This window comes from Fukomys damarensis, unplaced genomic scaffold, assembly GCF_012274545.1.
Source record: "Fukomys damarensis isolate Sample0158 unplaced genomic scaffold, DMR_v1.0_HiC HiC_scaffold_27, whole genome shotgun sequence".
Classification (NCBI taxonomy): Eukaryota; Metazoa; Chordata; class Mammalia; order Rodentia; family Bathyergidae; genus Fukomys; species Fukomys damarensis.
Genome location: NW_022900939.1, coordinates 8143461 through 8158289, shown reverse-complemented (window position 1 = coordinate 8158289; position 14829 = coordinate 8143461). Strand labels below are relative to the sequence as shown.

The 14829-nt window shown below is 43.7% G+C and overlaps 1 protein-coding gene across 1 annotated transcript in view; it reads left to right on the top strand.

Moving 5' to 3' along the window:
* The window catches only part of Hsd17b12 (hydroxysteroid 17-beta dehydrogenase 12), a 135251-nt gene that overhangs the window by 110521 nt on the left and 9901 nt on the right, over nt 1-14829 (top strand). The window contains exons 7-9 of the mRNA XM_010612532.3: nt 4261-4295; nt 11261-11342; nt 12878-12943. Of these exons, the coding sequence (XP_010610834.1) occupies nt 4261-4295; nt 11261-11342; nt 12878-12943 (183 nt within the window). The remainder of the gene's footprint in view (nt 1-4260; nt 4296-11260; nt 11343-12877; nt 12944-14829) is intronic.

Genomic DNA, 14829 nt, shown 5'->3' with positions numbered 1-14829 from the left:
AGTCCTTCTTGTAAGAACCAGAGTCCTCTGTCCCGCACAGCCGTGTCCTGTTCTCCCACTGGACACTGCGCTCCCGCATCCACCGTGGTGCTGGCACAGAGCATGGCCCCCGCGGAACAGGAGTAAGGCTCTTCATTACAGGATGCCGCTCAGGCTCTAAGCAGGTGCACAGGGCATTTTAAGTACTCTCATCGCCTGGGTTTGATAAAATATATCAAATGTATTTTGTGATTTCGGTTTTTAAAATTCTTATTTATATGTCTGTTGACAAATCTTTACAGCGTTATTGAGGGATCATTTACATACCATAAAATCGTCTGTGTAAAGCGCTCGAGCCAGTGACTTTTAGTAAAGCTTACAGTGTTGTGCATTCGTCATTCCAATCTAATTTTCGAATAAGTCCACACCCCAAGAAGATCCCAACCAACAAAGATATTTTTTAGACAATTGGTAGAAATTTCTGTGCTGCGAGTCAGCTGGTTGACCTCATCACATGTCGCTGCTCTGGGATCTAATCTGTTTGGGGCACACTGTGCTGACAGGCAGCACCAGCATCCAAAAAGGACAGTAAGGGACACGAGTCCCCCTTCAGCGGCCTGTCTGTGATACACTCTCTGCTAGGTCCATTCTGTCCATGAAGTGTAACCTAAAAATAACAGTGAATGTTTAAAATCCTCCCCTCACTTTGAACACACCACATATGTCATTCTCACCGCGTTCTGAAGCAGTTCTGGACGTCCTTTTTTGTGTCTTCGGTTGTACTGTCCTGGCTGCCTAGATGTCCTAATTCAAACTGTTTACCTTTCTGGTCACTGTGACCTCAGGGAAGAGCCAGATGTCACACGGTGCCAGATCTGGTGAATGAGGTGACCAGGACACACTGCGCTGTTCTCAGAGCCTGCCTTCCCGGTGGACGGCCCTCGGCGGCAGCATTCGCTGTGTTTCTGATCACACCTCCTAAAGATGTGAAAGAGGACTCCAGAACTGCTCAGAAAGGGGCAAGAGCAGTGGGATAAGCGAGTGTGATGTGAGGGCAGTGTTTTGAAGGAGACTAATGGCATTGTGTGCTTTACTGTAAGAAATTTTAAAAGTGTAAACATTCATCATATATTTTGATCACCCTGTGTATTATGTCATTTGAGATCAGAGGACAATAACACATAACATGCTTGCCTTTTTCATTCACTATGCCAGGACTTCACAGAAGAGAAAACTAGCTCAGGGTACTCCTGGCTGCACACCACACTTGCCTGAAACATTCAGTGTTCATGCATTGAGCAATTGCTACGTGCCTGTATGAAAAGACAACTCTTTGGAAATGTATCAGCATATTTGAAAAGGTGCTATTTAATCTGAGGAGGGAGAAGATGGCTGTATTGAAAAGCTAAAACTCTATAGTCAGCCTTTTCTCTGACTTGGTTTCATAAAGTTTGATTTGAAGCCCGGTACCACCTGTGAACTGGGTCCAGCAACTCCAGAAAAGGAACGCGGCAGGACTGTGTTTGAAACGCTGTGTAACGGAAGCAGCGCCCTGAAACCCGAAGAGGTGGCAGTCAGTAGTGGTGGCCCCATGAGGGATTGTGGGGCAGGTTCTCGAAGCCTGAGGGACAGGCGAGGATCTGGACGAGGGCAAGGATGAGCGCTCCAGACACCCGCTTTGCAGTATGGAGCCTGACCTCATTTAGGTCAACAAAATAAGCCTGGGTTTTGTCAGAATGTTTTGTTTGACGCCATCGAATCCTGAGTGGGTTTTATTGTGACTGCTGTGAAACCTACCTCAGCCGTGACATTCTGACTGTGAGAAAGACACCCCTAGTAATAGGAAACACACAGAATGTGAGAGGCTGCTATGAGAAATGAATGGAAGACCAGCTCAGAGCCTGATGGACTCGGGGGCTACATTTCAACAAGGAAAGATACTTCCTGGAGTGAGGCCACCCATGGAGGCCACACGGGTGATGCCTGGGCCTGCAGTAATGAGACCCCTTGCTCGACCCAGATGGTGCCCTCTCAGCCAGGAGTGGCTCAGCCAGACAAAGACCGAGGGGCGGCCTCTTGAGACCAGTTTTATATTACTGTTCAACTTCGGGAGATCATGGTGCTGTGTCGCTGGGTGATTTCTGTCAGTGTGACAAGGAAGTCTTACGCCCCTTCCTATCAAAGAGACAATGGTTTAGACAGGGAGAAGTGTACCCCCAAAAAAGGGCAGAAAGTGCAGTTTTCATTTGAATTGTGAAATGTGAAAATAAAATCGTTGGCTCTTTAGTTAAAACTGTGAAATAGGCCTGTTGCTTTGGGGACTGTGTATTTGGTCTTAAAATGTTAACACAAACGGACAATGGTATTCGTTAGAATATTGGTTTAGGGGCTGGGGGTGCAGCCCAGCCGTCAGGTGTTTGTCTGCCACACACAAGGCCTTGGGTTGAATCCCAGCACTGGGAGTAAAATACTGCTTTAGTTCCTGTAACATATAATAGCAGCTTAAGCAAAATAGAAGTTGGTCTCTTTCTCCGGGAGCCAAGGCTTTGCAGAGTAGCTCCGCAACATTATGGGTTTTGTTTTCAACCCCCTCATTGCTTCACCACTGTTGCTGCATGACTTTCACCTTCCTGTGAATGGAGTAGATTAATAAGCTTCTTCCATCACAGCCACACTGCAGCCAACAGAAAGAGGAAAAGGCACAGGAGAAGACAAGGTCGTGTTCCCACACACCCCTCATCTTTAAGGGCATGACCTAGAAGTTAGATAGGGTATTGTTGTCACTAGTTGCCCACAGGCTCGGCTCAGAGTACCTGCAACCCTCCTGCCTCAGCCTCCCAGAGTGCTGGGACTACAGGCAGCTGCCATCACGCCCAGCGTTTCTTTATGTCTTATTAGATAGAACGTGATCATAGGCCACATACAGCTGCAAGAGAAGTCATAGAAAAGGTGGTTTGGGGTTGAGGGGCTCCTTGAGTAGGAAAGAGAGAAATATATGAAGCTTCAACTGCAGTGTAGTGAAGAAAGAATGAATCCTGGAGGACACTTGGCACTTGTGCCCCGTCGTTCTGTGAAGATGAGTTTGATTAGAAGAATACGGAGTTGTATGTAAGAAGGAAGGCAATATGGGAAGCCTTAGGCCAGGCTTGCCCTTAAGCCTTCTCCTTTTTCATCATCTGGGCGAGATTTGACCAAATCCGTATACTTTCGTTGACGTGAATCTCCCATGGTTTGAAGGTGCACATGTATGCTTTGAAGCTGGCAATGTATCTGTTCATGTTTTGTGTGAACTCGTGTTTTCCCTGCAAAGGATATGCGACAGCTCCCGCATTGGCAGGTGCATTGAGCATCCAGGTAGCAGTTTGCCTGAGTAAAGACTGGATTGGCATTTTCTTTCTTTAGAATATTTCTGGGAGAAAAATTCCTCACCAGAGATATATCGACATTGTTCTGGCATGCACTTTAACTTTATTATTACAAAATGGCTCTGTGTCCTGGGGAACTAACATAATCTAGTAGCCAGGAATTTGTTGTTTATTTGTTTTTTGAGACAGGGTCTCACTGTGTAGCTGAGACTGACCTGGAACTCATTATGTAGCCCAGGCTGGTCTCGAACTCACAGCAATCCTCCAGAGTCAGGAGTTTGTATACCAACTTCCTTACTCAACAGTGATGTCGCCTCGACCAAGCCATATGACCGTGGTGCTTTTCTTGTCTAATATTAATGTCTCAAAGAGAGTTGAGAGGTAAACTTCCTCATCAGTGTGTATAGTTGGCCAGCAACAATGAACGCACATGTCACCCTTTGATTCTTGGTTATTGGAGAACCACAGATAATCCTAACCTTGAGGATGAGTTTTATTCATGACTACCTAGCTCACCAAAAGAAATGAATGTGAACGATAGCTTTACTATTTTTTTAAGACCTTGAGATTAGAAAGCCTAAGTAATCTTGGTCGGCAAGGTATTTCTTGTGTCACGTGTGTCCTTTTCTGAGAATGCATTTTGGGAGACGTAGATTGCACCACCAATCTTTTTATTATTTGCAGGTCTTACTAATTTTAGCCAGGTCCACTGAAAGTGTTTCCCACGTTATCTCCTGTAATTTCATCTGGCTCCTTTTTATGCATTCCTCATGCAGCCAAATTGTAGTGCACGTAAAATAAACTGCTGTCGGTGGGAGTGGCGAGTGGTTTAGTGACTCCCTTCTCTTGAGTGTGGGTGGGTTTCCTTCACTGCTGCCTGTCCTCAGCCGTTGTCAATGTTGTTTTTCTCTTGCAGATGACGAGATTGGTGCTGCCTGGCATGGTGGAAAGGTGAGTCACGAGCTCACACACAGACACTGTGGATTCAGAGCTCATTATTATTTACAGGGAGAACCCTTTCTTTGAACATTTCATTAAAATGACTAATGAGCCTAACCTCCACGTCTTCGTGCCAGGAGAGCCACACACTGGAGCATGAGTCACGGTGGAGGAGGCCTTTTCCACTTGACTCTCTCTTTCCCTCTCTAGGGTTGCGGGGGTTCCTGTGGATCGGGATTTAAAAGCCAGCCTGAGTCACCATTACTAACTCAATTGCCTGTGATTCTGAGGGAGCAGCCAGAGTTCCTGGGATATTCCCGGGAATGCCTTCTTAAAGCTGTATCCTCTTAGAGCCTGTATCAGTGGAGTTTTGTGAGGTGCCGGACTCTGCTAGTTTGGTTTTTCCTGGGAGAAAGGCTGCATGAGGAACGTAGGCATGCTGTAAAGTGATCTTACAATCCGCCTTTGGAAGGAAAGGAGTATCCGCTGATCCCATCTCTTCAGCTTGAGTTGGGTACTGCCAATGTGTGCCGGAGGTCTTTTTTTTTTTTTTTTTTTTTCTTGAGAAATGTGTGGTAGGGTTCTTACATTTGAAATAGGTTGCAGTGTAAAATTAGAAGTAAACTTTGTTCCTTCCTTGGAAAAACCTGAATGATGGCTAAGCCTTCAAAGGAAATCCATGGAAAGAGCAGGGCTTGCGTCTTGAGCCAACTTGATCATTTGCTGAATTGTCCTCCTTCCTCTGCAAAATAGCCTGGGGTTTGGAAGAGACCCAAAGGAATCACAGCTTTGCAAATGGAAGACCTGAGACCCTGCTTCTGCTAAGAGACATTGGTGACCAGCTCTGGGCAGAAATAATAGCTTGGTTATTGAGTATTTCCATGTGCCGGGTGTTGTATCCACAGCGTAATCGTTGCAGATGAAGAGACCCAGGTTAGGGGTCCATTTGTTAAACATCTACAGAGTCTGATCAAGAAACTTTCTTAGCACAGTTCTTTCTAATTTCATTTTATCTGAACCGTTAAATTTCCCTTTAAAACCTTCAAGCTGCCCATTGTTGGTTGATACTGGAAATGAGGTCCTGGAGGTCCTGATGGTCAGATATGGAAATGGCTGTGGTCAAACCAGCAGAGAACCTAGGAAGAATGAAATTTGGCCCATGGTCTTACTCCGAGTTTTGACATCTGCAAGTAACGTACTGTTGAGGATAGCAAAGCCATATGGGAAAAAAGAAAAACTTGAGCTGGGCTGGGTGGTTCGGTGATAGAGCATTTGCATGCATGAGGCCCTGGATCTGATGGGGAGGGGAATCCCAAATATTTATAAACCACAGAGGTGCTGCAATGGAAATTCTCAAGTGTATTATTGGTGAAAACCATAAAAAAGTGAAGGTGTAGAATCATTTTGAAGAGCATGAAGTACTGGATTCAAAGAGATGTAGACATCTAGTGCTCTAGGTTATGGGAAAGCTTTCCCCTCATTTGACAGGTGACAAAATTGAAGTCCAAAGAGATGGAGTGCTACACTAAGTCAGTTAAGAGTGCAAATGTAAAGATACAGGAACAGACCTGCCAGCCACAGTCCCAGTAAGAGCATCCATTAAAAACAGTGCAAAGAATGCACTTAATAGGTCGTGACTGCGTCCTGTTTATTCTGGAGTGTTCAGGAGGTGAGTTGGATCCTTGTCGTTAAGAGATCTTTAAGAGAAGTGACCTGGGGAAAACCATCGGAGGCTGTGGGCTGAAACTGACCTCAGGGAAGTGATTCTTGCACCTTCCAAGGACTGGTGGACATGTACATGGATTTTATGAATCAGCCCTTTTGGTTAGGGGAACGTCTATGTTGACTTGAATTTAAGGTGCAGTGGTCAGCATAGGCTAACTGCGTCACAGGTTACCGCGCATCTCAATAAGTCAACGTGGTCAAAGTTTACTTTTCCCTTGCATCTCTACCTTGTCATTCAGGAAACTGTGGCTGCTTCCACCTGGGGCTTTCTTTTGCTTTTTTTTTTTTTTTAGGGTCTTGGTTGGAGTTGTTCGCTGTATCCAGCTAGGAAACGAGGGAAGACAGAATGGGAATGGTTTCAGGGGCGTCATGGGTCAGCCCCGGCAGCAGCGTCCGTCCCTTGCCCTGCTCCTATCCCATCGTCTGGAACTTAGTCTGCCACAGGCTACAGTGAACTGCAAGGGAGACCAGAAATGTTGGTGATTTCCCAGGAGGAAAGAAAAACTCTCAAGTGGACGGGTCTCCTGAACGCGGTCTTAGTTACACATTATAAGTGGTTTCATGACAGGGTACTCTTTACACCACCCCAAAGTGGCCCATTTCTGCTGTTGATTTTCGTAGGATTGATGTCTCTACTGAGTAACAGCAGTGTGCTTTAGAAACATCCTTTGTTACTTATGTTTTTGTTTTTTTCCTTCCCCTGATTCTACCTCTGATGTATGAGATTTTCCAAACCCTCTAGAACTATAGCCTAGGGCCAACCGACTATCGCTAAACAAGTATCTATAATCAAACTAAGTATTATTATCATAGAAGTAGAAAGAGTATAATTACATTATAGAGGAAACTTGCCCTTTTACTTCCCTGGAATTATAAACATTGTGTACAGCTGGAGCCAGGAGGTGGTTGCCATAACAACCATGGAAAAGCTAAAAATAGCCTCTTTCATATTGTATTGCTTAAGGTGGAATTATGACATGTTGTGGTGTTTTAGGGCAGGTAATTCTCTTTCATGGGCTAAATGTTTGCAAACTTTCTTCCACAAAGCCATATTTGTATAATGTAAGTATTTGGACTGCTGCGTGTAATTATAAACCTGACCCCTGTGTTCCAGGATTCTTTTCTGACATAGAATCCTGTGTTGATAGGTTTCTTTGTCTTTGCGAGTCTCTTAGAGCACTTTCTACACCAATTTCAGTATTGCGTTTATGCTTAAAATGTGTACAAGCGGCCGTGCACTAGCACGCTCGTGCCTTCTTGGACGTGAAGAAGTGAGGTGGAGACTCGTGCACGGTGGCCTGGCCCTCTGCCTCCACTCTGTATGCAGCTGTCCACACGGACGGACCCTGAGGTGCCAGCTCTCGCTGCAGCATTTACACCTCCCCGCCTCTCTCCTCACCTACGTTGTGGGGCAGCATTGAGGTTTCTCAAAGAAGGCAGAAATCGGTGACATTTCAGAGGAGACCCGTCCTTGCTCTGCAGCAGTAGCATTTGTGTGGAGGAGGAGGAGAATACTGCAGTAATCCATTAGAATGGGGGGGCGTTTGTAGAACAAAGGCTTGGTGATTGTTTTTTAAACCAGGTAACCGAGTCACATCTGGAATTGTAGTCTGAGGGAATTCTCTTAGAGCGTGTAGCTATGGGAAGCTATAAATGCAAGGTTACTGAATTTTATAGTTTGGGTGAGTCTAATGTTTGGCTTGTGGGAGGTCTAATAATGGAAGAGAATATATTTATATGAGAAGGTGCTTCCTTATCAGCAGTTGGTGTTTTCTGCTTTATTTTTGCAGCTTTTTAGTTCTAATAGATCCTGAAGTCATTTGTACACAGACACCATTATGTGACTGTGAGCAAGTGAGCGGTGTGGTAAATTAAGAAGGTTCCATCACAGAAAATGTTTCTTGGCTTGTTTATTTAGATGTTTGTCATAACAAGCCAGGAAGTATGCTGAAGTGTGAGCAACATGAATCTTCATTATAGAACTTGTACAAAAATTCTTAATGTACCTTCGAATCTTAAAATTGTTCCCCAGTCCCCAGAAAGTGAGAGATTAATCCGGATTAGGTTTTGTGTTTGTTTCTGTGTGCAATTAAGCGTAGCCCATTTTATCCTTCTGCTTGATATAACAGAGTTGTCGTGAGTCTGGCTGTGCCATGGAAACCGGTTTGACGTCACTAATTCTGCTTAGATGGAGGATTAGAGCCAGACAAAGTAGCTGATCTACGAGGAGTCCTTTGTGCCTCACAGTCCCAAGCGTTCCCTCCCATCTCGACATAAAGAATAGATACTGTATATAGTAGAGGGCTGAGGCAGCCTGCACCAGTGAGTCACTGGTGATTCAGACAAAATTAAGTTGAGTGTTATATTGGGAGAGGGAGAATGGGAAAAGAGAGAGGGACAGTGGGGAGGGGAGAGAGAAAGAAAGAATGAACTGTGTGCTGTTGTGTGTGTAAGCCTGGGAAGGCTTTTCTTAGACAAGTGTGTGTGCCTGACGGGAGGACAGAGACTTGTAGATGGGTTGCTGTCTCCACTGTCAGGTTTTAAATGCTGTCCTTTTATTTACTTAGGTCTAATGTATTCTCGCTTTATATAGCACTTAGTCTTAAATTTGTTGGAATGTATTTTACAATGCAAATACTGTTTTTGATAAAGTACTCTTCAAATTCTGGCTTTCTACTCACCTAAAATAGAGCTCTATCCCCTAGAAATGATAAATTAGAGTAGTGTATGCGAGTAACAAAGATCTTCACTGCCTCAAGGAATAAACAAGTGAGGGAGCATAATTGTGACGTACTGGATTATTGATGCTAGTTTGTTTTTAGTGGGAAAGAAGCTTTTATTATCTTAAATGACTTTTCCTCTGTTGAAATCATGGCTCTGGGGAGTGAAGTTTTAAGAGTCAGTTTGATGAGTTCAAGATTTAATTTTTAAAAAGTATTTGATAAGGTGAAACTTTAACCTTTAAGGAGTTTTAAATTGCACTGCATTTGTGAGAGATGAAATAAAACATGCAGGGTCTTTGTTCAGGGGCACACACAACCACCGCAGCTAGTTTGAGTGTAATGGAGCCCAGAACCCAGCTGATAAAACTGGCACTCATAGGCTGTGCTCTCATTGAAAAACATCATCTTCCATCTACTTCACCTGGCTTTCTCTTTACTTGCTCTGTATGAGTGAGGATATTGCAATTCCTGGTTATATAAGAACAGGTTAAACTCAAAACCCACACCTGCAAGGCGTATTAACTTGTCAGGATTTGTGGTCACTTTGCAAAATATATTGCATTGCGTGAGCTCTTTAGCTTCTACTTGATTGGAATCTGACCCAACGGAAAGGTGATGTTTTCTAGTATATCGCAAATACTTGTTTCTCTCTTTTTACACTGTTACCGAGATGTATTTTACACCTTGTAAAATCTGTCTAAAGTACACAGTTCAGTTGCACAGAGCTGTGTAACAATCACAATTTCATTGTAGAACATTTTCAGTGTCCTAAAAAGATAAAGATAATTTAAACATCCTAAGTTAATGCTATATTAAAAGTCTCCTGTAACAAAAGTGGTTTTTATTCCATTTCTATCGAAGGAATTTCTTAAACATAAATAAAATAAAATGACTGCATATTAATTGCTAATTCCCCAGCTTTTAACTTAGAGGGTTAGATTCTACCTTCTGATACAAATTCTTTCTTACCTTAGAAGAAAGAAAAGGCTTGTCTGTTTAAGAGACAGAGAAAAGTGAAAACTACATGAATGATATAATTAATCCATTGACCATTTTCAATTTTTTAAAAATGTTAACATTTTAAAATTTGAAGTTTTATTTCTATCATCAAAATGTTAATGGGTTTCTCTACTTAGAACAGTATATTTTACCAACAGGGACTTCTGTTTTAAAAAAACAACAACAACAGTAAAAACTTGTTTCCAGGGATACACACATTAAGCTGAAGACCCGGGCTTCCCTTTGATGGTTGGAGTGGCATCTTGCCTACAGGCTGGCAGATGGAGTGGGTGACCTTTAGGGATTATTTCTCTTCAGATTTATATCTAAAATGACTTAGATGCCATTTAATCATGTTTCCTCTGCTATTTTACATATAAAGGATCTAGTAGCCCCTTTAATATTTAAAAAAGAACAGTCCTTGGGGAAGTAAATTCAGACATAAAAGAGAATGTGGGGTGAAGGAAAGGAACCCCATATGTTGGATGGGCCGGTGGTTCCAATTGCTGGGGTGTTGCTCAGTGATAGAGTCCTTGCTTACCCTTGGTCTGGTCCCTAGCTCTTTAGGTAGGAAGAGGGAGAAAGTGGGGGACCCCCTCTGGGAGAAACGGATGTGAGGGGGAAAGCTGGTAGTTAGATCTAACATTTCTCAAAACCTAGTTCCACGTGTTAACTAACTTATGCGTGGTTGTAAACAGCGAAGTATTTACAGCATTGCTTTTCTCCAACTATTTTTCATTTATGAGTAGAATCAGAAATTCCTGGTCACTCTCTGACTTAACATCAGTAGTATACAAGTTACAGAAAAAGACTGAGCTTTGCCTTTTGGCTAAAGAATGAGTTTTTATGAACTATCACATCATAATTTTAGAGTCAGCTTGGGTATCCAGATATCTACAACCTAGGGCAAGTGTGAGGCTAGAGCACGATCATTCATTCATTTCTGGGAGGTTTTTGCGAAGCACCTGTTTGTTATAAGAGTTTGAGGAAAAGTAGGCTCTAATGTCTGGGATGTTCCGATCTTGTCTGGGGGGAAAACGTCTTTACAAGTGTAATGGTGAAATCGTACAGCAAGGTAGGGTGTGATGATCCACCAGAATAAAGGCGTGGACATCTGTGAGTAGAGTTTGGGAGGAGGGGGGCTGTGCAGTGCTGGGGGACAGAGCCCGGCTCTACCACTGAGCTGTACCCCCAACCCTGTAAGTGAAAATCCTTTTTGCCACTGCCAGAGAGGACCTAAGAGATCAGAGACTCACTAGAGGAGACTGTGGAGCCGATCCAGTGGTGCACTGGTTTACTGAGACTGGGAAGTGAGCTAATTGTACAGAAGAGCTATTTTTAGTTGATTGAATTATGCCTCACTCACTGACCAAGGGTGACATGCAGTGATGAAAGACAGGGAGAGATGTGTGTTAGCCAAGCAGTGATGTTACTTTGTTTCAAGTAATTATGTGTCTGTCTTGACCTGCAAAGCACAGAAGGCCGTGTTCGTGATTTCACTCCGTTGACCTGGTACATTTTCCTTTTTAGGTCTAAAGGAGTGATTCTGAACATCTCCTCTGCCAGTGGCCTGGCCCCCGTTCCACTCCTGACCATCTATTCTGCAAGCAAGGTGGGCAACATTTTTGTAAATTATGTCAGCATAAGAGAAAAGAATCATTTTCACTCTATGCAGTTGACACAGATTTAAGACTCTGGAAGATCCATTCTTGGGAGTTTTCCACTGACACAGAAGGGAAGGAAAATACCCAACATGAGTTTCAGGAAACCCACACCCGGGGATGTCCAGATAGGTGTAGACTTCTAAGGGGGCACCTGTGTGTGGTGTCAGAGCTTTTCTCCCAGTAGTTTACTGATTTTAAAGTACTCCTTGGGCTTTCCCTGAGGAGCTGGCCTGGGCTTAGTGAACGGGAGTGTGACGCTTACGAGTCTAAGATTGGGCATTTCGCACAGGAGTGAGCCAGCCTCACACAGCACGGGAGACTCGCATCCAGTCGGGGCACAGACGTGCACAGTAGGTACAAGAGAGACTGGCGAGAGTGTAACTGTTTTGCCATATTATCCAGACCTCATGGGTATCTGTTGTCACTTCTAGGGTGTCGCAGGAATTTTCCAGAACTCTGTGTGAAATGTCATCATTTCCCACAATGCTGTTACTTCCTCACATTACTGCTAGAATAATAATTGAAATTCATCTCACCCTGCCCGCAGGTCCATAGCATCACCTTCAGATACATTACTGAGGCGTGGAATACATTCTGAAGGGGGAAAAAAAAAAGACCATTTAGACATTGAAATTAAGCAAGCTTTTAGGGAAAAAGAAGCAAATTTCGTATATAATATGAATTTGCAATATGTCGTGGAGGAGAAAGAGCAAAAGGCTTGTCTTTGTCACTTGAGAAATACTCGGTCACTTTGATCTTTTGAAAAACCTTGGCGTCACCTCGCACCCGTCGTGGTGTAAGGCTTGCCTTCTGTGTCTGGAACATGAAGCAGGCGCTCTTTACATGACGGCACATGTGAGAGGTGAGCGCTGAGCTCCAGCCCTCATGTTCCCCCTGGACACGGACTTCTGCCAGCTGGGACCCTGGAGTCACTCATAGTCCCTAGCGTGTTCAGCCTGAGGTTGAGTCTTCATTTGAGGAAGAGGTAGAAGACGACATTCACAATCACTTAGACTTCAGGTTGCATTAGCAGAAGATGGGCTCTCACATCTGTCTCTACACCTCTTGGATTTTACCATCTTCTTCTCTCTACAACAAAATACCCCTAGAACACGGCTGAACGATTCATAGGATGTTTCTCCTCAAGTGGCAAGTAAAGAGTAGAAGTACATGTTTTATTATATAATACAAAAATGCTTCTTGGAAAGTGATTTTCTGGGGTGAGGGGGAGAAGGAGAGCCTTTTCCAGTCCAATGAAAATTTGGGGTGGCCAATATATTTGGTTAAGATAGCACTTCGTTTAGTGGCGGGTAAGAACCACTTGAGGTTTTGAGGAGTGTTTGAAACATTCCTTCTGCATTTGAAATGAAAAGAATGATTAGAAGTGATGGTGTTAAATAGGTAATGATTTTTTGTTTCCATGACTGCAAATCTGACAGATTGATGTAATGCGTGTTCCTTCTCACTCCCACCACCCTCTTAGGCTTTTGTAGATTTTTTCTCTCGGTGCCTCCATGAGGAGTATAGGAGCAAGGGCATCTTTGTGCAGGTGAGTGGAGTTTGCTTCAATTAAGTATTCCGGTTTTTGTGTGTGTGTGGTTGCCACAGCAACAGTTGCTGTCTTGGCAACGAAAGAAAATCACATTCCTCGGTAAGAGACTGTGACGTTGCACACCATTAAAGATGTGGGTTCTTTTCTCTTTACGCACTTAAATCCAGATTTTCAAAAATTATACCCTAGAATTTTTAAGTAAGGGTACATAAAGGAGAACTGAATGCAGGGTGAGCAAATGAGGCATAATTATTGTAGGTTCTTATGGTTCATTTTAAGAGAATCAGATTATCGATATCTCTTTTAAATTGTGCTAGAAAATACACAGCATAATAGTTACCACTTTAATCGTTGTTAAGCATGCAGATAGTGGCATTTAGTACATGTATATTGTTGTGTGCTCACAGCCACCTTCCACCCCCGGAATACTTTTCATCTTCCACAACTGATGCTCCTTACACATTGAGCACCAACTCCCCGTTTCTCCTTTCCCCATCCTTTGGAGACCTCCACTCTCCTTTCTGTCTCTCTGAAGTTGTCTGTTCTTAGCAGTCTTTATGAAAGAATCACACAGTATTGATAGTTTGTGGTCAGTTACTGTCTTAGGCTCGTTTCGCTTTGCATGGTGTTTTAAAGGATCATCCCGGTGAAAGCGTGTCTTCATTTTCTTCAAAGGCTGAGTAGCATTTCCCATGGTTTGTACGACCCCACCCTCTGTTTAGCCACTCTGTCACGGATGGGCACACACGGTGCTTCTACTGTGGGCTGTTGTGAGTAATGCGGAAATAGGAGGTACAGATACTGTGTTTTCAAATCTTACGGATGCGTTTGCAGGAGTGGAATTGCTGGATCATATGGGAATTCCATAAATTACTTGAAATTCTGTAAATTTGCTTAAAATTTTTTACAGAACTCTAAGACTGTTTTCCTTGTCAGCTGTGCCACTTTACATCCCGGCTGGCAGTTGACAAGGAATTCTGGTATCTACACCTCCCGCAAATGTTTGCTGTTTTCTGGGTTTGGTTTTGTGTTTACATAGACAGGAGGGAAGTGGTATCTCATTGTGGTTCTGATTCCCCTTCCCCGATGATGTCGGAGCACTGTGTGGGGCATCTTTTCAGGTACTCCTTGGCCATTTGGGTATCACCTTTAGAGAAATTTCTACTCAAATCCTATTCAAAGAAAAGTCAAGACACAGTACAGCTAAATACCTGGGCCTAGACTGAGTGGTTTTCCAGAAATAAAAATTACAAAAGGGGGTGGGCTGAGACAAGGGGATCACAAGGTCAAGGTCCCCCGGGCCAACTGACCCTGCCTCAAAAGAAAAAGGGCTGAGGCTGCAGTTCAGGAGGATCGTGCTTGCCTAGCATGTGCGGGCCCCGGGTTTGATCCCTAGTGCCACAAATTTTTTTTGAAAAAAGAAAGCTATGAAGAATATTATAGGGTCAGAAACAGCATAGATGACATGTTAGGTTACAATATCACAGCAAAACTCACGCCTGTCATCCCAGCCCTCCATGAGGACTGAGCCTGAGCGACGTAAGAGACGATTTAGTGAGATTCTGTCTCGAAAAATGGGCTAGAGATACAGCCCAGTTGTAGAGCACAGCCCAGCATCTGGAAAGCTATGAAGAATATTATAGGGTCAGAAACAGCATAGATGACATGTTAGGTTACAATATCACAGCAAAACTCACGCCTGTCATCCCAGCCCTCCATGAGGACTGAGCCTGAGCGACGTAAGAGACGATTTAGTGAGATTCTGTCTCGAAAAATGGGCTAGAGATACAGCCCAGTTGTAGAGCACAGCCCAGCATCTGTGAGGCCCTGGGTTCAATTCCCAGTAGTCCCACCCCACCAAAAAAAAAAAAAAAAAAAAAATT